General features: G+C 43.7%; 1 protein-coding gene across 3 annotated transcripts in view; it reads left to right on the top strand.

Moving 5' to 3' along the window:
* Nucleotides 1–20,225: 20,225 nt before the first annotated feature.
* The window catches only part of LOC110485729 (multidrug resistance-associated protein 1), a 31,154-nt gene continuing 23,621 nt past the window's right edge, over nt 20,226–27,758 (top strand). Inside the window, exons 1-3 of one of the 3 annotated variants that reach the window (XM_021556881.2) lie at nt 20,226–20,857; nt 26,436–26,512; nt 27,359–27,535. In XM_021556881.2, the coding sequence (XP_021412556.2) occupies nt 20,854–20,857; nt 26,436–26,512; nt 27,359–27,535 (258 nt within the window). In that variant the 5' untranslated portion in view covers nt 20,226–20,853. The remainder of the gene's footprint in view (nt 20,858–26,435; nt 26,513–27,358; nt 27,536–27,758) is intronic. The other 2 variants (XM_021556882.2, XM_036940392.1) reach the window with 2 other exon arrangements.

The following is a 27,758-nucleotide window of genomic DNA, read 5'->3' as shown; positions in this document are numbered from 1 at the left end:
GCTTCCCAGCATTGCCGCACTCCTGACATCATCATTACGCCCACCTGCCTTCCCCCGGCACACGCGTCAGTGATTATTGGACGCAGCTGTAGTCAATCACCTCTGTCATTACCTTCCCCATATCTGTCTAGTTCACCGCTCTGTTCCCTGGTTCTGCATTGATTGACGTATGTCCTTGTTTACCTGTGTGCTGACGCTGGTTCTGTCACCTGTCTGTTCGTCATTAAATGTTCAACTCCCCGTACCTGCTTCTGATCCCTGGCCTGGCAATAATAATGGCTGGAATGGTATCCATGAGGTTGACTCCATTCCATCCACTATTATAAACCATCCTCCTCTCAGCAGTCTCCACTGATGTATGCTGTTATCAGAGACTCTCTTTGCTGTTATTGTTTCAGTTCTGAAATAATAATCAGTATTTCCCTATGTGACCCATAGATGGCAGTCTTATACAAACATATTAGGCCACACAACTTGGGACAACTTCAGAAGCCTAGAAATATCCAATAACTTTCATTTGGTGTGGATCAACAATTCAACGTTTTGCCACAGTGAATGATCATCATATACAAACATCCAAAACATTGCATTGATATTTTATAGAGAACCCCACCAACCAACAGCACCTCACACATATGCAACTTCATGAATCGGGCCTTTTATGAATTACGCGTAGACCAGCATGCAGCAGTCAGTCAGACACCTTCATTCTGCAGGTTTATAAAAGAATGTGCAGAGACATCTGAGGAATGGTGAGGCTGACTGCGATGGCCCAGGATAAACAGGGATGAGACTGGTGCCGTTAATGGAATAGCTGAGGCTGGCTGTGAGGCAGACTGAGATTGGGGCAGTTAGAGCTGAGGCTGGCTGTGAGGCAGACAGACTGGGGCAATTAGAGCTTGAGGCTGGCTGTGAGGCAGACTGGACATGGGGAAGGCAGCGTGGTTGTGTGTGGGGCTGACTTGGACTGAGGGGTTTGGGCTAGGGATGTGGGGCTAGAGCATGGGGCTAGGGAAGGCAGGGCTGAGGTGAGTGATGTGGTGCTGAGGAAAACGGATGGGGCTGGAGCTGCGGGGGGTAGGCTGTGGCGGTGGGAGGTGTAAGAGGTAGCAGGCACTTGGTTTGGAGTGAAGGAAGACAGCTCTGTTCCTGCTGTCAGGCTGCCTGGCTGGTAGTGGTGTGGCATGGAGCATCAGTCTAGTGCTGGAGGACCAATGTTCATTGTCCTGGCTAGATCCACATACAGTGGCAAGAAAAAGTATGTGAACCCTTTGGAATTACCTGGATTTCTGCATAAATTAGTCATGCAATTTGACCTGATCTTCATCTTAGTCACAACAATGAACAAATACAGTGTGCTTAAACTAATAACACACAAATTATTGTATTTTTCTTGTCTATATTGAATACATAATTTAAACTTTCACAGTGTAGTTTGGAAAAAGTATGTGAACCATATAGGCTAATTACTTTTCCAAAAGATAACTGGAGTCAGGAGTCCGCTAACCTGGAGTCCAATCAATGAGATGAGATTAGAGATGTTAGAGATTAGAGATGTTGGTTAGAGCTGCCCTGCCCTATAAAAAACACAGTTTGCTATTCACAGAAGCATTGCCTGATGTGAACCATGCCTCGAACAAAAGAGATCTCAGAAGACCTACGGTTAAGAATTGTTGACTTGCATAAAGCTGGAAAGAGTTACAAAAGTATCTCTAAAAGCCTTGATGTTCATCAGTCCACGGTAAGACAAATTGTCTATAAATGGAGAAAGTTCTGCACTGTTGCTACTCTTCCTAGGAGTGGCCGTCCTGCAAAGATGACTGCAAGAGCACAGTGCAGAATGCTCAATGAGGTTAAGAAGAATCCTAGAGTGTCCGCTATAGACTTACAGAAATCTCTGGAACTTGCTAACATCTCTGTTGACGAGTCTACGATACATAAAACACTAAACAAGAATGGTGTTCATGGGAGGGCATCACGGAAGAAGCCACTGCTGTCCAAAATAAACATTGTTGCATGTCTGAAGTTCGCAAAAGAGCACCTGGATGTTCCACGGCGCTTCTGGCAAAATATTCTGTGGATAGATTAAACTAAAGTATGGATTTGTTTGGAAGGAACACACAACACTATGTGTGGAGAAAAAAAAAGGCACAGCACAGCACAGCACACCAACATCAAAACCTCATCCTAACTGTAAAGTATAGTGAAGGGAGTATCATGGTTTGGAGCTGCTATGCTGCCTCAGGGCCTGGACAGCTTGCTATCATCTACGGAAAAATTAATTCCCAAGTTTATCAAGACATTTTGCAGGAGAATGTTAGGCTATCTGTCCACCAATTGAAGCGCAACAGAAGTTGGGTGACGCAACAGGACAACGACCCAAAACAGAAGTAAATCGACAAGAGAAAGGCTTCAACAGAAGAAAATACGCCTTTTGGAGTGGTCCAGTCTGAGTACTGACCTCAACCCGATTTAAAATGCATGACCTCGAACGGTTCACACCAGACATCCTAAGAATATTGCTGAACTGAAACAGTTTTGTAAAGATGAATCGTCCAAAATTCCTCCTGACCGTTGTGGCAGGTCTGATCCGCAACTACAGAAAACGTTAGAGATTATTGCTCCCAAAGGAGGGTCAGCCAGTTATTAAATCCAAGGGTTCACATACTTTTTCCATCCGACACTGCAAATGTTTACACGGTGTGTTCAATAAAGACATGAAAACATATTGTTTGTGTGTTATCAGTTTAAGGAGACTGTTTGTCTATTGTTGAGACTTAGATGAAGATCAGATCAAATTTTATGACCAATTTATGGAGAAATCCAGGTAATTCCAAAGGGTTCACATACTCTCTCTTGCCACTGTAGGTAGAGGCCCCGTCTAGCCTTATCTCCTGGTGGATTTGTAAGAAGGCTTTGAACTTTCATTGGTGTATTTGTGATTGTGAACCTGACCCGAGCATCAAAGGATTATAGGACAGGTGCTCTCATTTCAATCAGGACTGAATCTAATCAAATGTTATTTGTCACCTGCTTGGTAAACAGGTGTAGACTGACAGTGAAATGCTGACTAACGGGTCCTTTTCCAACAATGCAGAGTTATATAATTTTTTTTATAGTGACATGAGGTATAAATGCACAGTGAATAACGAATAACGAGTACAAATAACATGACTATATACAGGGAGTACCAGTACCTAGTCGATGCGCAGGGGTACGAGGTAACTGAGGTAGCTATGTACATATAGGTAGAGGTAAAGTGACTAGGCAACAGGATAGATAATAGACAGTAGCAGCAGCGTATGTGGTGTGTGTGTGCATGTTATGTGAGTGTGGGTGGGTGTGTATGTGTGTGTTGGGGTGTCAGTCTGTGTGAGTGTGTCCAGTGTGTGTGCATAGAGTCAGCGCGAGAGAGTTAGTTTAAAAAGGGTCAATGCAGGTCTGGGTAAACATTTGATTAGCTATTTAGTAGCCTTGTTTAGCAGTCCTACGGCTTGGGGGTAGAAGCTGCTCAGGCATGCGTCCTCCGAAACACAACCCAACCAAGCCGCACTGCTTCTTAACACAGCACGCATCCAACCCGGAAGCCAGCCGCACCAATGTGTTGGAGGAAACACTGTGCACCCGGCGACCTGGTTAGTGTGCACTGCGCCTGGCCCGCCACAGGAGTCGCTAGCAAGCGATGAGACAAGGATATCCCTACCAGCCAAACCCTCCCTAACCCAGATGACGCTAGGCCAATTGTGCGTTGACCCGTGGACTTCCTGGTCACGGCCAGCTGCGACAGAGCCTGGGCTCGAACCCAGTCTCTGGTGGCACAGCTAGCAATGCAGTGCCTTAGACCATTGCGCCACCCGGGAGGCCCGTCTTTGACACTTTTTTGGGCCTTTCTCTGACACCGGCTGGTATAGAGGTCCTGGATGGCAGGGAGCTCGGCCCCAGTGATGTACTGGACAGTACTCACCACCCTCTGCAGTGCCTTGCGGTCGGGTGCCTTGCAGTTGCCTTTCTGAGAGAAAGATTGAGAGAAAGCATGAAAGAGAGAGAGCAGTTGTTTTCCCCTTGTTGTCTGCAACTGGTGAGTGGATCAGGGCTGTGTGCAGGTGCATGTGTGTGTGTGGGCCTGTGTACTACGCGCCTGCGTCTCTCTGTTTGTGTATGTTTGTCTGTTTGTGTATGTTCACCCTTGCTCCAGGGTTCTGGTCAGACAGTGCATAGCTGTGGTGGTGCTCAGGCTAAGGACCCTTAGGCTAGAGTGAGTCAACACATCTGTACACAGAGGGGGGCCTGGAAGGCAGCACTGCCTGGCTGAAGGACATGACATGTCTTGTCTGGTCTTGTACGACAGACACCCAGTTTGTTTCCTAAATGGCATGCTATTCTCTATATAGTGCACTACTTTTGGTGAAAAGTACTGCTCTATTTAGGGAATAGGACATCGTTTGGGAAGCACCCCCCCCCCCCTGAGAATGTGTATGTATTTATGTATCCAAGTTGTGGGTCGTAACTCTGCTCACAGAGAGGGGCCAGGAAGGCAGCATTGCCTGGCTGCGACATGACATGTCGTGCCTGATCTTTGTCCTCCCAGTCCTGTCAGGACACCCAAAAAAAACAGAATGTGTCATGTGTTTATGTGTCCAAGTTGGAGGGCATAGATTTCAAAACACCAAATCAACCCCAAGTAAACAACAAACAAGTTTCGTCAATTCAACAGCTTGTTAGTCAGCTTCTCCCTAGCTTGGGTTAAGATGTCGACATGTTGCGATTTTATATTGGTGGCACCTTAATTGGGGAGAATGGGATCGTGGTAATGACTCGAGCTGAATAAGTGGAATGGTAACAAATATATCAAACACATGGTTTCCAGGTGTTTGATGACAATCCATTCGCTCTGGCTCCATTCCCCCCTCAGCAGCCTCCTGTGCTGGACATTGTTGGAGCCGATTTCTCAAAAGCATCTTTCATTGATCATCTAATTTTATCTATTTTGATGGTTCTAATGATGAACTTAGCCTTCAGATGCTTTTGGGAAACCGGGTTTCGTATAGAACGAATGGGTACTTTAATTTGCCCCAAATCCTCCTCCATTACCCTCCCCCAAACCTGGTAAGGAAAACTAGGTTGACAGACAGAAAAATCAAGGGTTACGCAACATCGGCCTCATATCCAAAACTCTCAAAGTCAACCATTTTTATTGCTGTAGCGGTATCCCTCTGGAGAAGACCAAGTTGTCTCGTAAAAATCTAACAATTCATTTTCAGATTTACATTTCCGTCTCCCCGAAGCCACCCAACCCTTTTTATAGAGGCCTTTATAAGAATAAGAACTGGTGGAGAGTGACGTTTCTAGCATTATTGAAGTGCTGACACTCAAGAAATCGTTTATTTTTGCGTTCCTCGGCACTCAGACCTTGTTAAAGCACTGTAAACAGACTGTTTTCATGAACATTGGCGATCCAGTGTGTTTTAATGTAGCTATGTCTCGGGTTGAGCAAATAAGCCATTGCCTGTCTGAAAGTGTCGCTCAAGTCGTAATTTTCTCAGGAGAAATGCAGGCTCAAGGCCTTATCCCTCTGTAGAGGTAAGGTGTGTGTTGAGCTGCACCTGTAGATGAAGAAGTTCATGATTTTTCATGTCAGGACATATCTCACCCAGGTAGAACATTGGATGTCTCAACGAAATCCCCCATATTATAACTGCTATTACAGAGGAAATCATTGGGCTAAAAAACAATGACTTGATTTGTTTTTGTTTGGTTTCTATGGCACTCCTAAACAGATCTCCAACTCTAGGGTTCACACAAGTGGAAGAGAGAGATAGTCGGAGCAAGTTGCAGATCGAGGCAAGCGGGGACATGTCAATGGTTTTACAGGAGAAACTAAAGTTCTTCATGAAAACATCAACCACATGCAATGCTCTTGAGGGTTGATAGACCTCAAGCTGATATAGTATGAATTGTCAATTGAACACACATTAAAAGACCTGTATCAACAACCATGAGGTATTCTTTTTTTTAATCTTAATCGTTTTGAAGACAGTTTTTTAAACTTTAATAACGATTGATCCATTACTTAATGCAGTGGTTTTGCTTTTGCAGTCTAGTAATGTTCAACATCAGCATACATAACATTGAGTCGAGCCCTAAAAGAAGCCACATTTTTCTTTCATATTTGTAAAGATCATCAGTGCTAACATTACACTAGCTAAGTGCTGAAACAGAGAGAACTGTAAGCTCAGGGCAGGGCCAGGGTTAAAGGGTTGTGATGGCAAACCAAACCAGACCTATTTATCATAAAACCTAGCATTTACCTAGCATTACCTGTTCCTGTTAGTCACAGGATGTGGTCATCATGCTGATGTCTGCAGTGGTGGAAAAAGTACCCAATTTTCATACTCGATGCCTTAATAGAAAATGACTCAAGTAAAAGTCACCCGGTAAAATACGACTTGAGTAAAAGTTTTAAAGTATTTGGTTTTAAATATACTTAAGTATCAAATATACTTAAGTAGTAAAAGTATAAATCATTTCAAATTTGATTATATTATGCAAACAAAATGGCACAATTTTCTTGTTTGTTTTTTATTTACGGATAGCCAGAAGCACACTCCAACTCTCAGACGTCAGTGTACATTTTACAAACGAAGCATGTGTGTTTAGTGAGTCCACCAAATCCGAGGCAGTAGGAATGACCAGGGATGTTCTCTTGACAAGTGCATGAATTGGACCATTTTTCTGTCCTGCTAAGCATTCAAAATGTACTCTTGGGTGTCAGGATAAATGTATGGAGTAAAAAGTACATTATTTTGTTTATGTTATGCAGGGATGCACACATAAACCCATGTGCGTGTACCCACATACACACACGCATGCGCACAAACACACCTGAAGAATCCTGTTGGAATCCTCCTCATCTTCAGGCTCAGACAACATTTGTGAAGAGGCCTTTGTGGTTGAGGAGGTAGATGGCTCCTCATCCTGGCCTGTGCCAGAGGTTGCTCCAAAATATTTGATAGATTCCCCCACTCCCCCTACCTTGGGCTTCAAGTGGGGAGACCTGAGGTCAACCTACCCCCGGCCCCCTCCCCAACTCGTACTTCAGAGTGGGAGACCTTCCCAGGCAGTAGCCTGCCTAGCTCACAAACTAGAATCAGGGCGCCCACTCCGACAAGGTTAATTGACCAACAGTCCCACACGGTGACATGATATCGTTGACGTGACGTGCAAATAGCTTATCAAGCTAGCTAAAACCTTATTGGTTGAAGAATTGGTCCGACTTCAAAAGCACTTCAAAACAGTCATGCCGGATTTACAACTTCCCACTTCACTTCTCAGCCCAAATCCCAGCAACAAACCACCCTGCTAGCTTGCCTCTGAAGCTAAGCAGGGTCCGTCCTGGTCATTCCCCTGGATGGGAGACCAGATGCTGCTGGAAGTGGAGTTGGTCCAGGAGGGGGCTGGCCCTCTTCCCTCTGGTCTAAAAGGCAGTGAAGGGGACATTGCTCTGCATAGGGTGCCATCTTTCAGATGGGACGTTAAAACAAGTGTCTAGACTCTCTGTGGTCACTGAAGATCCCATGGCAGTTATCGTAAGAGTAGGTGTCCTGGCTAAATTCCCAATCTGGGCCTCATACCATCATGGCCACCAAATCGTCTCCAGCTTGGCTCAGTCATCCCTGCTCTTCCCCAGGTCATTGCTATAAAAGACAACATGTTCTCAATCAACTTACCTGGTAAAAGAAGGTTCAATAACTAAATAAAAGCCCAATAGTGTGCACATACTGTATATATGTCACATGTTTATTATTACGGTGAATTTGAGGCGGGAAATGAGCCCGAGATGGTCAGAATATAGGGGGAATTAAATGTGCATTGTTGTTTGTGTTTTTAATTAACATCATTTACATCAAATTTTACACAACCTTAATGTGTTAAATAGGCCAGTGAGTGGGCTGGTTTGTTTTGGGGTGGAGGAGATAGGGCGCCTTCATTTTTTGTTTAGGAAAATGACTATACGAGAGGTTGACTGGGCTATCCTGGGTTGGTTCTACATGAAAAGATATTGGTTAAAAACATTTAAGAAAATGGCTCTGGTGTTATTTTGCCACTTTAATCGAGGGTAATTGCTGTGTTTACACGTCGCTTCGCTGCTGTTCTTGTGCAACAGGCGGTTGCAGAGGCACATATGGGAAACAGCTGCAGACTGAGAGAGGAGAGAAAGAACCAACAGGAGTGGACCAGGAAGTTCGACAGACCAGATAAATGATTCCCTTCTTCAGTCAGACAGAATCAAATCAGCTTGAAAGCAATAACTTTCCTAAATGTACCTTCTTAGAAAAGGAAGATCCCAGATAACGAATTACAGTATTAACATTAAGATTGACATTAAGATATTACGCATAGAGTGGGACATTTCAACCGAACAACTGAACATATCTTACACCTAGATAACCCAAGTTTAACCCACTTTTATGTTAATTTTCCCAGACAGACTCCAGACAAATCCGGTTTCCCTAGTCACAACCCCACAATCACATAATATACCATAACCCGCATATATAGCACAGTTGGCTAAGTAAAGCTGAACCCACTTTTTGGTTTGTTTCCCAGACAGATAGGGTTCTCTAGTCTCACCTCCCTCTATAGACAGGAAGTGATGACGATGAGGAATGATGTTGTGATTACACCGTTGAAGAAAACCACAGTCTTGCGGAGGTACGGCAGCCAGTAGAATGGAGGTGGTGAAGACTCATCAAAAAATGGTTGTCTATTTTTTTAGCCTACTAAAGGCTCTTAAAAAGTATCTGACAAGTGGAAGCTGTGTTAAATAAATCTTTGATACAATAATTAACCTACGCTTTCCTTTTATTTCTTCACATTTCTAAATCCTCACACTACAGTGTAAGTACAGAGTCACACAGTGTGTGGTAAACACTTCCTCTTCTTGAAGCTTGTCAGAATGTATATTCCTTTGTGTCATATTTCATAAGTACATTAGTGACATCATGGCTAACTGTTGTTGCTTTTAGCTTTCCCCACCTTAAGCCACACAGTGTTTACATGTATCTTCTCTATCCCTTCTGCTGTCGCTATCCGCTAGGTGTGTGAATGAAATTGGGATCCTTGACGTTAAGAAACATCACAAACCGAAAAATGATCCACATCGACAGGGCTGTTGTGGAACAGGTCGAGAGTCCACATCACTAAGGAATTAACATGGTCCACACACCAACACAGTTGTGAAGAAGGCACAACAATGCCTCTTCCCAGTCAGCAGGCTGAAAAGATTTGTCATGGACTCTCAGATCCTCAAAAACTTCTACAGCTGCACCATTGAAAGCATCTTGACTGGCTGCATTACCGCTTGGTATGGCAACTGCTTGGCATCTGAGCGCAAGGGGCTTTAGAGGGTAGTGCAGCCAGTGTGCCGAGCCTGCCACCCAGGACTTTCCTGTCAGAGGAAGGCCCTAAAAATAGTCAAAGACTCCAGCCATCCAAGTCATAGACTCTTCTCTCTGCTACCGCGTGGCAAGCGGTACCGATGCACCACGCCTGGAACCAACAGGAACCTGAACAGCTTCTACCCCCAAGCCATAAGACTGCTAAATAATGAACCCAATAGCTACCTGGACTATCTGCGTGGGCACTCCTTTGCACTAACTCTTTTGACTCATCACATACGCTGCTGCTACTGCTTATTATCTATCATGTTGCCTGGTCACTTTACCCCTAACAACAACATCACACTTTACCCCTACCCACAACATCACACTTTACCCCTACCCACAACATCACAAATTAACCCTACCCACAACATCACACTTTAATCCTACCGACAACATCACACTTTAACCCTACCCACAACATCACACTTTAACCCTACCCACAACATCACACAACCCCAGTGGGTTTGATTGCCAATAGATAGGCCTAGTGCACGGTTCTGACTGTCTGCCTGGTGGCCGACCTGCCTATACTGTGCCCCTCCCCTCTCTCTCAATCCCTCGCTAGTTCGCTATGAAACATGTGAATGTTTGTGTTCTCGGAAGTACTGCAACTAATCAGTCTCTTCAGTTCCAAAAATACTGAATCTTAGGAGTCGACACTCAGAAATGGGAGTTTACACCCGGAGTCGACACTCAGAAATGGGAGTTTACACCCGGAGTCGAAACGCAAGGAGTCGAGGAATCAATTATTTTGGAGTCGACTCTCCACCACTACATCTCCGTCGTTAACAGTTGGGAAAATGACAAAGAAAGGCAAGCGATCGCAGCGAAGTTCTGTATTGCAATACTTTGACAAGTTAAATGACAAGCAAATGCAAACTTTGTGAGGTGGAATTGAGGTACAGTAATGGTAGTACAGATGCAATGCTTAACCAGGGTCGTACCGTGAGACCCAAAATAGTAAGAATGTGACCCAAACTGTCACATTCCTACTATCAGTCTCTTCGCCCTACTGCCTCGACTGAGGCAGGCAAGTCTTTCAGTAAACATTGCTCAATTCCGTTAACAATGCTGTGGCTTTGGGAAGAAAACTCAAAACAGACCCGGGTCCAACCTAAAATAGCATCAGTATGGAAATCGTCAGGATGGGGATGGTCTCCCCGTCATAATGCCTAATAACTTTGGAGACTGCTCCACTCGTCCTAATGCGGGCTGGAGCCCCTCCACCCACTCAACCGGGCTTCCCTGACGTAGGCAGGCTCCACAACGTCACAACGAGTCACGACACAGTGGTGTGGCGGTGAGACACTCTGTTGACACAGACGACCCGTTGGTTTTATTCAATGAATGGCACCCTAAGAATAGAGTTGCTGAAAACTGAGGGGGAGGCAAGAATGCGGTGAAATTTATTGGTGTGACTACTTGGTAAAGAATACTGGGATATTTTTCTGAGAGAAAAAACAATTAATTTTATACTGGTTGCATAATACCCCTTTCCCCTAGTTGAGGCTATAATCTGGAGACCCATTCTACGTGAAGTGTATAGGTTATAGTCCTAGTTAGTCATACACACAAAAATCTTATTTCCCTCAAAAATTATGTAAAAAAAACATGTTAGTGAGCATTTCTCCTGTGCCAAGATAATCCATCCACTTGATAGCTGTCGCATATCAGAAACTGATTAACAGCATAATAATTACACAGGTGAACCTTGTGCTGGGGACAATAACTCTGAAATGTTCAGTTTTGTCACAAAACATAATGCCACAGTTTTGATGGAGCGTACAATTGGCATGCTGACTGGAGGAATGTCCACCAGAGCGGTTGCCAGGGAATTGAATGTTAATTTCTCTACCATAAGCCACCTCTGTAATTTTAGAGTATTTGGCAGTACGTCCAACCGACCTCATAACCGCAGACCACTTGTATGGCATCGTGTGGATGAGCGGTTTGCTAATGCAAACATTGTGAACAGAGTGTCCCATGGTGGCGGTGGGGTTATGGTATGGGCAGGCATATACTATGAACAACAAACACAACTGCATTTTTTATCGATGGCAGTTTGAATGCACAGAGATGGTATGACGAGATCCTGAGGCCCATTGCCGTGCCATTCATCTGTCGCCATCACCTCATGTTTCAGCATGATAATGCATGGTCCCATGTCGCAAGGATCTGAACACAATTCCTGGAAGCTGAAAATGTCCCAGTTCTTCCATGGCCTGCATACTTACCAGACATGTCACCCATTGAGCATGTTTGGGATGCTCTGGATTGACGTGTACGCAGTTCCAGTTCCCGCTAATATCCTGAAACTTAGCACAGCTCTTGAAGAAGAGTGGGACAACATTTTTTTTATGTATTTTTTATTTTACTAGGCAAGTCAGTTAAGAACAAATTCTTATTCACAATGACGGCCTAGGAACAGTGGGTTAACTGCCTGTTCAGGGGCAGAACGACAGATTTTTTACCTCGTTTAACCACTAGGCTACCTGCCGCCCCAAATTCCACAGGCCACAATCAACAGCCTGATCAACTATATATGAATGAGATGCATCGCGCTGCATGAGGCAAATTGTGGTCCTACCAGATACTGACTGATTATCTGATCCACAGTATCTGCATATCTGTATTCCCAGTCATGTGAAATCCATAGATTAGGGCCTAATTATTTAGATTAATTCTGATTTCCTTATATGAATTGTAATTCAGTAAAATCTTTGAAATTGTTGCGTTTATATTTTTGTTCAGTATATATGGTTATATACATTGGAAGGCTGCCGAGGGGAGGACGGCTCATAATAATGGTTGGAACAGAGCAAATTGAATGGCATCAACCATGTGTTTGATGTATTTGATACCATTCCACTTATTCCGCTTCAGCCTTTACCACGAGCCTGTCCTCCCAATTAAGATGCCACCAACCTCCTGTGGTTATATTGTAAACACACGCCCACACACAGGTAAATCCAGTCTCTTTGAACAGGCAAAGCTCTATTGCAGGTGCCAGGACAGCAGGGTGGTGGTAAATAGTTTTGGAGCATGACACTCACAGTGGCATGTGAGACAGGTCTGGAGTCTGGACCAGCCGACTGCACGCAGAGATGGCGAAAGGGAGGGCAGGAGTCCAAACTCAATGAAAGAAGGAGGCAGAGAGTGGCAGCATGGAGGAAACGGGGAAGGAGTGAGGCGAGGAAGGGAGGGAGAGATGGAGGGCGAGCAAGCAGCGGAAGACAGAACCCAGTTATAATAGGGTTGCGTAGGCTGACACATCTGAATTTATTTTACAGCCTGCAGCTGGAGTCAAGCCACACATCTTAACACCGCTTATGAAAAAAAACTTTTTTTTTTTTTTTTGCTCGCTTTGTTTCTTAATCGGTTTCAGCAGCCGAAAGCCAACCCTCCTCTGGTTGATGCTGCTGGTCGGATGCTATATTTATCCCGCTAGCCTAGCACCCAACGCAAGAGCCCAAAATTACACCATTACTTAGACTAGACTGTTTTCCCTCTGGAGGAGAGGAAGAAGAGGAAAAACGGAGGAGAGGCCAGAGGAAGTGTAGGTGACCTGGGTCTGTTAACCACCACTGGCAGGGCTGGCATGGGCACAGTTGGTACCGACACCCTCTCCTCCGCCACCTCCCTCCTCATCTCTCGCTTGGCCTCTGCCTCTGCCTCCGACTGCTAGACCATCACAGCTACTATACTCCGTAACTGCAAGTGGCCCCAGTCCAGCGACAGCCTCCGATTGGCTCGTCCCGACCTTCAGTCTCTCCCCATTGATGTAAACAGCTGGTTAGTGCGGTTTTCTATATGGTGGTGTGTTCTCTTTTCTGGACCAGTCGGTCATTTTGTGTACAGACATACACCTTGGGGCTCAGTGGTTGGTTTACACAGTCTGGCATACAGTGGTGAGAACAAGTATTTGATACACTGCCAATTTTGCAGGTTTTCCTACTTACAAAGCATGTTGAGGTCTGTAATTTTTTATCATAGGTACACTTCAACTGTGAGAGACGGAATCTAAAACAAAAATCCAGAAAATCACATTGTATGATTTTAAAGTAATTAATCTGCAAAATCGGCAGTGTATCAAATACTTGTTCTCCCCACTGTATTTCATGAAGATTGTGTAAGTGTGTGTGTGCAATGTGCACCCTTGGTTCACAGGATTGCAACACCTCCGAATCCTGACCTCCTCCACTTTCCTGTCTCTCTCCAGCTGAAACGTCTTGCTATAAGGCCAACTCTACTGACCATAGAGTTTATTCTGGACACAACTGTAACATTAAGCATTCCTCTGGACTCCAATGTGCACCTATGATTGGCCGAGGTGAGAGCTAACGTTGTTAACGTTGACCAATGGGCTTTTATAGAGGGCAGTTACAGACAGACAACAGACCAATTTCACATCGCCCGCCTGTGAGACACAAACGGTATATGAGAACCTGTAAAGTGAAGTGGCAGTCAGGTACACATTGAGCTCCTTAATGTTGCACAAATCCCCCCGAAAATAGATTCCCCCGATTTGTCCAACGCACCAGACGTTGTTTTGCTACCGTTCAATTACCAGAACATACTCCTTTGTCTGGTCTGGAGTTGATTAGTAAAGACTAACAAGCTTAGCCGCAATTCTTTTTTAAAAACGTTTTATTCCCCTGAATGAGTGTGTTTTTAATCACAGACTGGGCCAAACACAGGTTTTGAGGCCTAACTTCTCCATAAGTATCACTTCTGAGCAATTACCAGAGTGGAGAATAGTGAAATAAACATCACAGTGTTATGGTCTCTCTCGAGGCCCCCCTAGTTGTGGTGGTGTGTGCCTTGTTATTGCCATTGGTTGACTCGGACCATGTCCTTCCCAGTAAAAACACTCCACTCAGAACTCCGAGCTCTGGAACTCTGAGACATAACTGAGACAGGTCATTTTTAGTTCTTGTTTGGAACTGGTCTGTCTGGTGGGTGAAACGGCTGGTAGGGTTTAGGGTTGACCTTTAGGGTTGAGCATGTATTTGTCTCTCTTTGCTTGATGGTCCTGTCAGAGATAATGGTATGTTGGCCCTAGTCACACTGATTAAACTACACCATACCCAGATAGCACATTAAACCTTCAAACAACCATATGTGTCTGAGAGCGTGGTGAGAGCGTGGTTGACCTATGGTTATTTCCTGATTGTATCCTCAAATTGTTCAGAGAACGTTAATAAAACTTGCCATAAAAAACCACAAGGAAACGTAAGAACGTTCCGAGAATGTTAAAAAAAAAACATATATACATTCCGTTCTCAGCATCAACAAAACTCTCTCTATCCTCTGTTAAGTGTGTTCAGATGTGTTGGCCGTGCCAAATAATCGGCCACACCTGATCTTAATGATAACTTGTTTCCTTTGAAATGGGGTCTGCTTTGTATGTCTAAAAAAAAACATGGCATGCCTGCTCCCTTTGTGTGGAACAGTGGACTAATTCCATGGATAGAAACCAGAAGATCATAGGTTCAAATCCCACTGATGCCGTGTCACAATAAAAAATAAATGTTTGCATGATTGATGCCTCAGGAATTGAATTGCCATGTGTCCTATATGTGCTTGCAGTTAAAAAATAAATCCAAAAATAGCATTGTTATTAAAAGTTGTAAGGAAGTCATTAAAATACCTCCAAATAACAAATCATTTCCATTCTCAGAGTGTTCATACATTTTTCAAGGAACCAGAGTAAAAGGTTCTCAGAACCTCACTGCAATCTACAAATAAATGTTCCCAGAAACACAGTGTGTGTATATATACAGTTGAAGTCGGAAGTTTACATACACCTTAGCCAAATACATTTAAACTCAGTTTTCACAATTCCTGACATTTAATCCTAGTAAAAATTCCCTGTTTTAGGTCAGTTAGGACCACCACTTCATTTTAAGCACGTGAAATGTCAGAATAATAGTAGACAATGATTTATTTCAGCTTTCACTTCTTTCATCACATTCCCAGTGGGTCAGAAGTTTACATACACACAATTAGTTTTGAGTCCCTGGCGGCGTAGTGTGTTACGGTGGTTTTGTTACTTTGGTCCCAGCTCTCTGCAGGTCATACACTAGGTCCCCACGTGTGGTTCTGGGATTTTTGCTCACCGTTCTTGTGATCATTTTGACCTCACGGGGTGAGATCTTGCGTGGAGCCCCAGATCGAGGGAGATTGTCAGTGGTCTTGTATGTCTTCCATTTCCTAATAATTGCTCCCACAGTTAATTTCTTCAAATCAAGCTGCTTACCTATTGCAGATTCAGTCTTCCCAGCCTGGTGCAGGTCTACAATGTTGTTTCTGGTGTCCTTTGACAGCTCTTTGGTCTTGGCCATAGTGGAGTTTGAGGTTGTGGACAGGTGTCTTTTATACTGATAACAAGTTCAAACAGGTGCCATTAATACAGGTAACGAGTGGAGGACAGAGGAGCCTCTTAAAGAAGAAGTTACAGGTCTGTGAGAGCCAGAAATATTGCTTGTTTGTAGGTGACCGAATACTTATTTTCCACTATAATTTGCAAATAAATTCATGAAAAATGCTACAATTAGATTTTCTGGATTTTTTTTCTAATTTTGTCTGTCATAGTTGAAGTGTACCTATGATGAAAATTACAGGCCTCTCATCTTTTTAAGTGGGAGAACTTGCACAATTGGTGGCTGACTAAATACTTTTTTGCCCCGCTGTATATAAAATCAGAAAAAAAAGAAATGCCCCTTTTTCAGAACCCTTTCTTTTGAAATATAATTAGTAAAAATCCAAATAACTTCACAGATCTTCATTGTAAAGGGTTTAAACACTGTTTCCCATGCTTGTTCAATGAACCATAAGCGATTAATGAACATGCACCTGTGGAACGATCGTTAAGACACTAACAGCTTACAGACAGTAGGCAATTAAGGTCACAGTTATGAAAACATAGGACACTAAAGAGGCCTTTCTACTGACTCTGAAAAACACCAAAAGAAAGATGCCCAGGGTCCCTGCTCATCTGCCTAGAACGTGCCATAGGCATGCTGCAAGGTGACATGAGGGCAATATATTGCAATGTCCGTACTGTGAAATGCCTAAGACAGCACTACAGGGAGAAAGGACAGACAGCTGATCGTCCTCGCGGTGGCAGACCACATGTAACAACACCTGCACAGGATCGGTACATCCGAACATAACACCTGCGGGACAGAGACAGTATGGCAACAACAACTGCCCGAGTTACACCAGGAACGCACAATCCCTCCATCAGTGCTCAGACTGTCCGCAATAGGCTGAGAGTTTGTAGACCTGTTGTAAGTCAGGTCCTCACCAGACATCACCGGCAACAACGTCGCCTATGGGCACAAACCCACCGTCGTTTGACCAAACAGGACAGGCAAAAATTGCTCTTCACTGACGAGTCGCGGTTTTGTCTCACCAGGGGTAATGGTCGGATTCGCGTTTATTATCGAAGGAATGAGTGTTACACCAAGGAGGAGGGTCCGTCATGGTCTGGGGCGTTGTGTCACATCATCATCGGACTGTGCTTGTTGTCATTGCAGGCAATCTCAACGCTGTGCATTACAGGGAAGACATCCTCCTCCCTCATGTGGTAACCTTCCTGCAGGCTCATCCTGACATGACCCTCCAGCATGACAATGCCACCAGCCAGACTGTTCGTTCTGTGCGTGATTTCCTGCAAGACATGAATGTCAGTGTTCTGTCATGGCCAGCGAAGAGCCCAGATCTCAATCCCATTGAGCACGTCTGGGACCTGTTGGATCGGAGGATGAGGGCTAGGGCCATTCCCCGCAGAAATGTCCGGGAACTTGCAGGTGCCTTAGTGGAAGAGTTGGGTAACATCTCACAGCAAGAACTGGTAAATCTGGTGCAGTACATGAGGAGGAGACGCACTGCAGTACTTAATGCAGCTGGTGGCCACACCAGATACTGACTGTTACTTTTGATCCCCCCCTTTGTTCAGGGACACATTATTCCATTTCTGTTTGTCATTGTTCAGTTTATGTCTCAGTTGTTGAATCTTGTTATGTTCATACAGAGATTTACACAAGTTTGCTGAAAATAAACCCAGTTGACAGTGAGAGGACATTTATTTTTTTGCTGAGTTTATATACACACACAGTACCATTCAAAAGTCAAATATTTTATAAGGCCACCCATAGACTTGTTTATTAATCATTATTTTACCAGGTACAGTACCAGTCAAATGTTTGGACACACCTACCCATTGAAGGGTTTTTCTATATTTTTACTATTTTCTACATTGTAGAATAATAGTGAATACATCAAAACTATGAAATAACACATATGGACTTGCCTAGTTAAATAAAGGTTAAATAAAATAAATATGTGGAATCATGTTTAAGCTGTCATCAAGACAAAGGGTGGCTACTTTGAAGAATCTCAAATTTAAAATATATTTTGATTTGTTTAAAAGTTCTTTGGTTACTACATGATTCCATATGTGTTATTTCATAGTTTTGATGTCTTCACTGTTATTCTACAATATAGAAAATAGTAAAAATAAGGAAAAACCCTGGAGAGAGTAGGTGTGACTGGTACTATATATACACAGCATATATATATATATATATATATATATATATATATATATAGCGGTATGTACAATAAATGCACAACACATAGACATACTGTCCTGTCTATACAGTATATACAACATCCATAGAGTCATTTGGATGCATCAAACTACTTTGTCATGTTTTAGAGAATTGTAGTGCTACATCCTATTACAGACAGCATATAGCATCCGTGACCATAGACTACGTTACCCACACACACCAAAACATGGATGACCCAGTAATTAGGAAGCTGGCCTTTCATGATAACAGCTAAAACTTCTCACATTTACAGTAGTGGTGCTGGTGTTCAGGGAGATATCGCTCTCCTCTAAACCTCTCCCCCTGTCACTATCACCCTGTTGCCTTATCAGCGATGTTACAGAGCAACCCAGAGTGGAACGAGTCACACATGAGAGGAGGGATCTCAAGCACAACGACTATGACACATCTTTGACCTTTGTTAAGGAAGACACTGAAAAAGGGGGCCAATGAAGAATATGAGCATTATGTCAGTATTACTCAATACATTTAGTATATCTTTTTTTTTTAAATCTATAGGCCAGAACACATCTTAACACCTAAAGTTACATTTAATAGAATATATCTAATTGAATATTGAATTGGATTCTACACAGACTCCAAGAGAGACTACTGGATTGTGTTACCCCCCCAGGTTTCACACCATGGACAGACAAGTGACCTTGAGAAGAACTGATATGTTTATGATGATGATGATTCACGTTGAAGAAAAATAGAGTAATATTTTCTTTCACGCTCTTTGGACTTGGCTAGACACAGCAGAGGGCATGGTGGGTTGCTTCTACCATGCCATCCCTCCCTCCAGCCCTCCCTTCTTTCCATGTTTCTCTACTGTGGTGTCGGTATTACCAGACACTGTCATACTTTCCCCATGCACCATCTGAACTTTCCCTTGGGTCTTCACCAGGGTGATGGTCATCAGTTAGTGTGTCTGATGTTAGACTACCGTACCTATAAGCAGACTACAAAGACCCTTAAAGAGCAAGAGACACAGACACTGTTTTTATTGGGTTTCGACAAAAATATTCCATGAGGTTCAGATGGGGATGGATGTCTGTTAGGGTCAGAGTTTGTGGTGAGTTTTTTTTTTAAGGTTTGGCTGAGGTTCGGAGGAAAGTGAAGTGCTGCAGGGTTACTCATCCTCACATCTGGCACTCTCCTCACACAATAACTGCCCCACACACTACCCACACACACACACACACATGCATGCGTGCACACACAAACGAACGCACGTGCACGCACACACACACACACACACAGAGACACATGCAGGACCAAGCACACACGTACATACACACAGACGCACACACACAGGCGCATGCATGAACAAGCACACACACATATACACTCACAAAAGTTCCTCATACACACCCTCCAACTCCACACACACACACACACACACACACACACACACACACACACACACACACACACACACACACACACACACACACACACACATACACATACACATACACACACACACACACACACACACACACTCTCTCCATAATCTCCTCTCAGAATCCACACCCAAAAAACGAATCAGTAAGTTGCTGCATTCTACACAACATCATGGACGGCTATATATCTCAGAAATGACACCCTGTCTCTCTGTGTCAACTCCATGGTGCTGGCTGGGGCACTGATAGACTACTGTTGCCTGTGTGTGTGTGTGGTTAGCTAGAGTGGCATGGCACGGTTATGAACTACACTCAAATAAATCATTACTGTGCGTGTGTGTGTGTGTATACATATATATATATATATATATATATATATATATATATATATATATATATATATATATATATATATATATATATTAATATATATATATATATTAATATATATATATGTGTGTGTGTTCCGCTCTTGCTCAGTGTTTCTCACCTAAATGCTGGTAGGAAATTAAATGCATTCCCATGGTCCTTTGTTTACGTAGATGTCCAACAGCTGCACATACATATCTAGGTTATCAGGACAAGCAAGGGGCCAGGAATGAACTTTGAACTCTGAAAATCGCACCTACTTAACTGTGCCAATGTAAAAACAAAACTCCTCGTGGTCACAGAGGGAGATAAAGCTGCTACTTTACTACAGGGAGAGGACGGGTGTGGAGGGGGGAGAGGAGTGTTTCTGGGTGTGGAACAGACTGCCATCCTATCAAGGGGGAGTAGCAAGTTGTGGTGTTTTGATCAAGATCCAGCAGAGGTTGGAGAAAAAGAGGGGAGAGAGAGACAGAGAGAGAGAGAGAGAGAGCGAGCGACAGAGAAAGAGAGAGAGAAATACTTCCACCCACCTAACAGGGAGACACTCATAAACAGCGGAGACACAGAAAGGGACTCAGAACTGCTGGAGGAGCACAGAGAGAGCACAAGGTGTCAGAGAGAGAGAGGAACACTTGACTTGAACACTAGAACACTTGAGTGGCTTCACTAACATAAGTATTATACTAACACAGACACACACAGTGTACCTTAACACAGAGACACACACAGTGTACCTTGAAACACTGACACACACAGTGTACCTTAACACAGAAACACACACAATGTGCCTTCATTGAGGAGAAGTCTCACACTGACACACACTGAGTGACTAGCCTACACCTGAGAGCAGTGATATTTTACTTCAGAAAGAGGAGTCTTACACACAGACACTCTCTCTCACTCATACAGTACCTGTGCCCATCCTGAGAAGGGATATTGAACCCCAGAGAGAAGTGAGGAGGAAGGTGAAGGGGAGTGGATGGATGCCTTTTGTGAACTCAGTGGCCTGGATCCTCTATGGGTGAGTGCATGATGGACCTCATGTTCAAAAGTTCACTTGTTTGAGCAAGTACCTGTAGTCAACTGTTTGAAATCTATTTAGAATACAGTGCCTGCAGAAAGTGTTCACATCCCTTGACGTAAATTGATTTAATTGTCATTTTTGGTCAACGATCTACACAAAATACTATGTAATGTGGAAGTGGAAGAAAAATTCTAACATTGATTAAAAATTTATGACAAATAAAACCTTTGGCAGTGAGTCTTTTTGCGTAAGTCTTCAAGCTCTGTCAAGTTGGTTGTTGATCATTGCTAAAAAGCCATTTTCAAGTCTTGCCATAGATTTTCAATTCGATTTAAGTCAAAATTGTAACTAGGCCACTCAGGAACATTCAATGTCATCTTGGTAAGCAACTCCAGTGTAGATTTGACCTTTTGTTTTCGGTTATTGTCCTGTTGAAAGGTGCATTTGTCTCCCAGTGTCTGTTGGAAAGCAGACTGAACCAGGTTTTCTTCTAGGATGTTTCCTGTGCTTAGCTTTATTCCATTTATTTTTATCCTAAAAAATGACGATGGCAAGCATGCTCATAACATGATGCAGCAAAACTTGTGGGATGCATTTGCAGTTTGTTTTGGTTATGTTTCAGATTATAATAGATATCAATGGTAAATAATGTATTGTGTCATTTGGTCTCGCTTTTACAGTAAATAACAATGGAAAATGTGGATGCTACCATGATTACGGATAATCCTGAATGAATCATGAATAATGAGCAAGTGACACAGGGAGCAGGGAGTGAAAGACGAGAGACGGCAACCAACCAACAAGCCGACTCGCACTATAGTAGACTAATAGCTGCCATAGCTAGGTTATTTATCATCAAACATGATGACGTAGTACCTGTCTTGACTGCATCAAACCAGGAGAAGCTATTAAAGCTAACTAACTTTAGCTAGCTAGGCTAATAGAGGCTGCAGTGCACGTGCTTTCTCATCCTACAGTTACAAATAACAACTCCATTCAGAATACTGGGCAGAAGTCTACATGTTGGCTCTTGGTCGTTGTAGTCCTTCTCCTTTGACTTTCATCTTCCACTGATTAGATATCTCCTAACTTTTGCCACACACAGAGGCTCTATGACTGTAGCCTTTTGCCGCTTTGCTGACTTATGATTGGCCAACAACAACAAGCTGCACGCTTCTCTCTCTCTCTCTCTCTCTCATCCACCTACCCGAAACCCGTGACAATCATATCAGAGCCGACTCAGACCCGTGACATTATTTAGAATTCTGGATCCGGATCCGCTCGGGGCTCAGGTATTCGGATAGAGGTGGAGTATGATCTTTAGGGGTATCATCTAAAGCTTCAAGTTCCTTGGTGTGCACATCACTGACAACCTGAAATTGTCCATACACACAGTGTGGTGAAGAAAGCGCAACAACCTCAGGAGGCTGAAGAAATTCTACAGATGTACCATTGAGAGCCTCCTGTCGGGCGGTATCACTGCATGGTACAGCAATTGCTCCGTCCGCAACTTTATGGCTCTCCAGAGGGTGGTGTGGTCAGCCCAACGCATCACCGGGGCACACTGCCTGCCCTTCAGGACATCTACAGCCCTCGGTGTCACAAGAAGGCCAAGGAGATCATCTAGGACCTCAGCCATCCGAGCCACGGCCTGTTCACCCCGCTACCACCTAGAAGGCGAGGTCAGTACAGGTGCATTAAAGCTGGGACCAAGAGACTGAAAAACAGCTTCTATCTCCATCAGAGAGGCCATCAGACTGTGAAATAGTCCCAACTAGCCGTCTCCCACCTGGTACTCTACTTTGCACCTTAGAGACAGTTGCTCTATGTACATAGTGCTGCCATATGTATACAGTCATTGAATCCCATATTACTACTGCTGTACACACCTTTTCTGTTCATATACTGTCCATACGGTCTATACCACACCATTTCCGACTCTGACATGGCTCGTTCTGATATTTTTGGGATTTGTGTGTATTGTTTTGTGCTGTTAGGTATTACTGTACTGTTGGAGCTAGAAACATAAGCATTTCAACACCATCCAACACCTTTGGGATGAATTGGAACGCCGACTGTGAGCCAGGCATAATCGCCCAACATCAGTGCCGACCTCACTAATGCTCTTGTGGTTGAATGGAAGCCAGTCCCTGCATCAATGTTCCAACATCTAGTGGAAAGCCTTCCCAGAAGAGTAATGAATGTATAGAATATCATTGTATGCTGTATTGTTAAGATTTCCCTTCACTGGAACTAAGGGGCCTATCCAGAACCATGAAAATCATTCACAGACCATTATTCCTCCTCCACCAAAATCTACAGTTGGCCCTATGCATTGGGGCAGGTAGCGTTCTCCTGGCATCCGCCAAACCCAGATTCGTCCGTTACACTGCCAGATGGTGAAGCGTGATTCATCACTCAAGAGAACGCGTTTCCACTGCTCCAGAGTCCAATGTTAGCTTACTTTACACCACTCCAGCCGACGCTTGGCATTGCGCATGGTGATCTTAGGCTTGTGTGGGGCTGCTCGGCCATGGAAACCCATTTCATGAAGCTCCCGACGAACAGTCGACGTTGCTTCCAGAGGCCGTTTGGAACTCGGTAGTGAGAGTTGTAACTGAGGACAGACCATTTTTATGCGCTACATGCTGCAGCACGGTCCCGTGCTGTGAGCTTGTGTGGCCTACCACTTCATGGCTGATGAGTCGTTGTTGCTCCTAGTAGTTTCCACTTCACAATAACAGCACTTACAGTTGGCAGCTATAGCAGGGCAGAAATGTTATGACCTGACTTGTTGGGTGGTGCCACATGGGACAGTCACTGAGCTCTTCAGTAAGGCCATTCTACTGCCAATGTTTGACTATGGAGATTGCATGACTGTGTGCTTGATTTTATACACCTGTCAGCATCGGGTGTGGCTGAAATATCCAAATCCACTCATTTGAAGCGATGTCCACATACTTTTGTATATATGGTGTATCATGCAATTATTGTGGCAGGACTATGTATTGTTCTGCAGGGATAAATGCATCTTGGCAGAGTAGTGTGTACTGTGTAGGATTGTCTTTTTTTACTAACGTTCTGCCAATATTCTATAAGGTGCTCATTGGTGGTTGACTCTATTGTCCTGAAAGAGTTCAGTTCAAACTGTCCCAGCATGCACATGTTGACACAGCATGCACATGTTGACACATTTAAACCTACAGGGCGTAAGTTCAGAGTTCAGGCATACGTTTCTGAAAGTTTACTTTCAAAGTTAGGTTACTGAAGACTTTCCAAGTAGACTTCTCTGCTGTACAAGGAAGGTACAGTTGCACAGTATGCATGGACCTTTCTCAAATGACATTAGAGCCATAGGCACCTATGTAAGTGCACTTAGGCTTAGGCTACGAGGTTCCAATATCCACACTAGCATACCACTTCATGAAGAAATCAATGTATTGGACATGCATTCTAATCTAAGTAGAATGATGGCATGGATAGTGACACCACGCTAAGCACGAGAACTGGAGTCTCAAAGAGCGTAAGCATCCTATGTGATGCTACCGTAGGTAATGTAAGGATATCTGGGAATATCAGGTACAGCCAAGCATGTGGATCAATCAGTATGTGGACAGCTGCCGGTAATCCCTAATAGTATGCATAGGAGCAAAGCTCCACATTCTGTATCTGGATTCAAAAAATGTGAGAATGGCCCTGATCCAGCTAGAAAGCCATTAGTCAATCCCCCTGTCCTCTCTCTCTCTCTCTACCCCCCCCCCCCTCTTTCTCTATCACTCAGACCTGCTATTCACATGCCAGCCAAATTCAGATACACATGTGAACTATCGTTGATGTGAGTGTACTTTTATTCGAAAATTGGAGAATGGCATTGATCCAGGAAGAAAGGTATCAGTCAATCGCCTGTCATCACTCACTCTCTTTCTCTGTGCCTCTCTCGCTCTCTCCCTGTGTCATTCTCTCTATTCCCCCTCTCTTTTTCTTTCTCTCTTTCACACACCTGATATTCACATATCAGTCTTATTCAGGAATAGACATGCAAACACTAATTGAGATTTCATCCATAGAACAGTCTGCTACTTCTAGAACAATCTGCTACCGAGTAACATGCCATAACCGTTATATTGCTAACAAAGCCAGAAAAAAACATGGCCATTATCAGTCGATGTACCTTCCGAGCTCACCAATCTAACTGTATACAAAGGTGGCTGACCTAATCTTGTGCCAGCAGCCTCTTTAACAAAGTTCCCAACGTGGGACAAGACATAAAACAGAATGTTGCGAATGGGAAAACTCTTGAACATTCAAATGAAATATTTACAGAAGGTGAAACATAGAACACATTACGGATATGTAGTAATTTTATGGCAATGTATGTCCCTGGGCCCGGGGCCCTTCAGAGTAGTGCGGCTACATCAACAACATAATCTTACTTCGGTAACAGTTCTGGTCAAAGAGCTGAAAGGTGAAAAGATAATTATTTCATCCCCTATCAATCAAATGTTATTATCTTGCATTGTGGATAATGACAATTTAACGTAGAGAATCCTGCATTCAGCAAGAGAGGTGTGGTTCAGAGAACACCTACTCTGCAAACTGGACGGGATTGTATTGAAACCCTGCAATTCAACAAGTTTTGAAAACCTTATCTTAAATCAAAACTACTCTGCAATTTGGGAGACGTGACAAAGGCAATGATGAACAGTCCTGTTGAGACAATTACAACATTCTCTAAATGACAATGAACAGATCCAATTTAACTAACACATTCACTCCGTATGCCAAATGGTTGAGATCTTTGGACACATTTATGCTTGCAGTGACGTAAAGTATTACAGTGAATTATTGAATGATATCAAAAAGGAATCAGAATGTATCATTTCTCTCAGATAACTGAAAGGCTGCACAACACAGTCCATGCAGGCTCTCTCTCCTCAGTTCACATCACTACGTTTGATAGGTAAAAATAGACCTTCCATTTCCATCCAAACCAAGGTCTGGAAGAAGCTTCTGTAGCCAATTCAGAAAACGCTGAGCAAGGTGACCAAGAAAAAGCTTTTGAGTTTGTTTGACAACTCACGATTCTTATATAACAGTTGTAAAAGTGTTTGTTTGCAGGCCTAAATTGACCACAGGAGCCAAGGAGAGACTGTGAAAAAGACTCCCACTCATTGAGTCAATAGCCATCTAGCACTTCAGAAGAATACCTGTTACACAGAGAAAATATTCAGTAGGTGGATGAATTTCCTCACACATGATCTGGAGTATTTTATGTAGTAGGAGCAGAATTGCCTCTTGTGGGATGGATAAACTAAACTGAAATGAATAACACATTTGTTAGTATAGTAACACATTTGGTGTTGCTGTTGCGTAAAGACCGAACATACAGCTGTTATGAATTGTGGTCACTCTCCCTTATGCCCTTGGGAGTCTGCCTTGCCCCGCTGCTACAAGCTGCTGTGTGTGTGTTTGTGTGTGTGTGTGTGTGTGTGTGATTCACAACGCTGCATTGCCGCCACTCAACAAGTCCAGCCGACCATAGTAGTTAAACCCACTTCCTCTCGCAACTCTGCAGGCACCTCTAGCTCCTCCAAACTGCAGCCAGACACCCAGCCCCTCGTCAGAGGGCTTAGAGGTGAAAAACAGGGAGAGGTGAGAGTACAACAGAGCACTTAGAGGCTAAGAGTATTTTGGTGCTTTTTACAGTCAGACTTCCTTCCTTTTCAGCCCACCGTCGCCGGGGGCTGCAGGCTTGCATGATGCAATCTGGAAATGTGGATTTGGCAACTTCGGCCAACAGTACACACTTCGGTCGGCACAAACAGAATACATCCCACTGTCGTCTAAGTGGGTTTGTATCGTCATCATGTACTGTAATATTTTGACTGACTTCGCCCTTCCAAAGGGGAAAGTTTTTAAACGTGGTGGAGCCGTGGGTTAAAATATTCCAGGACTGACTCAGCTCTGTAGACAAAAAGACGAAAAACTCCCAAGCTCCAACCATCCAACTAACGCGCACACAGATTACCGTATGTTGACTTGCTGTGGTTTCACTCTCCAATGCCTAGATACACAGACCGGGACATTATACTGTAGCCAGCGTCCAGTTTCTCTGGACTGGACTCAAACAGTTCATTTAACAACCCTTGCCCTCAACCATCTGTCACTAGGCTAATACCCTGACAGAAGTAAACTGTTAGACTGATATATCAAGTTGACGTTCCTCAAGTTGACAGTACAGTAGGCGAAGCTTGGAGGAAAATTGGTTGAGTTGTATTTATTTGAACACAGCCAATTTAGAGACTGAATGAGAAATTCTGTACTTAAAATGAACTCATGAAAACAATGAACAATACTCCATTACATAAATATAAATCTGTATTGAGTCAAGAAATAAATGAATTCTACTCAGTGCAGAGAATGGTGCAGAAACCTACTCCTCCACTCTCTCACATCCTAATTTACACATATTAACGGGTCTATCTTTGCCTTTTCCAGGACTGGAATCGAACGTGGTACACGGACAAACCGGACCTGACCGAGTGCTTCCAGAACACGGTGTTGGTCTGGTTCCCGTGCGTCTACCTCTGGCTGTTGGCGCCCTTCTACGCCCTCAAACTCTACTGCCATGACTGTGGATGCATCCGAATCTCCACTCTCTGCACTGCCAAGATGGTGAGCCAACCCATAGAATCCCAATATGGTCAGCGGTCGGTCCAACGATCACAGAACAGTGACTTGAATTGTCTATTCTAGTCATTCTATCTCTATGAGTTTATAAGCACATCCAGTGGCTTGCAGATGCAGGGTACAAAAAGTAAAGTCATGAAAGAAAAATAGATACCCAGTACCCAGACACTGCTGGATGCTCCTGTAGTGTTATTCAGTGCAACGTTTC

The sequence above is a fragment of the Oncorhynchus mykiss genome, chromosome 13 (genome assembly GCF_013265735.2).
Source record: "Oncorhynchus mykiss isolate Arlee chromosome 13, USDA_OmykA_1.1, whole genome shotgun sequence".
Lineage (NCBI taxonomy): Eukaryota > Metazoa > Chordata > Actinopteri > Salmoniformes > Salmonidae > Oncorhynchus > Oncorhynchus mykiss.
The sequence above is the reverse complement of the archived record's forward strand: the minus strand, read 5'-3'. Positions and strand labels throughout refer to the sequence as shown.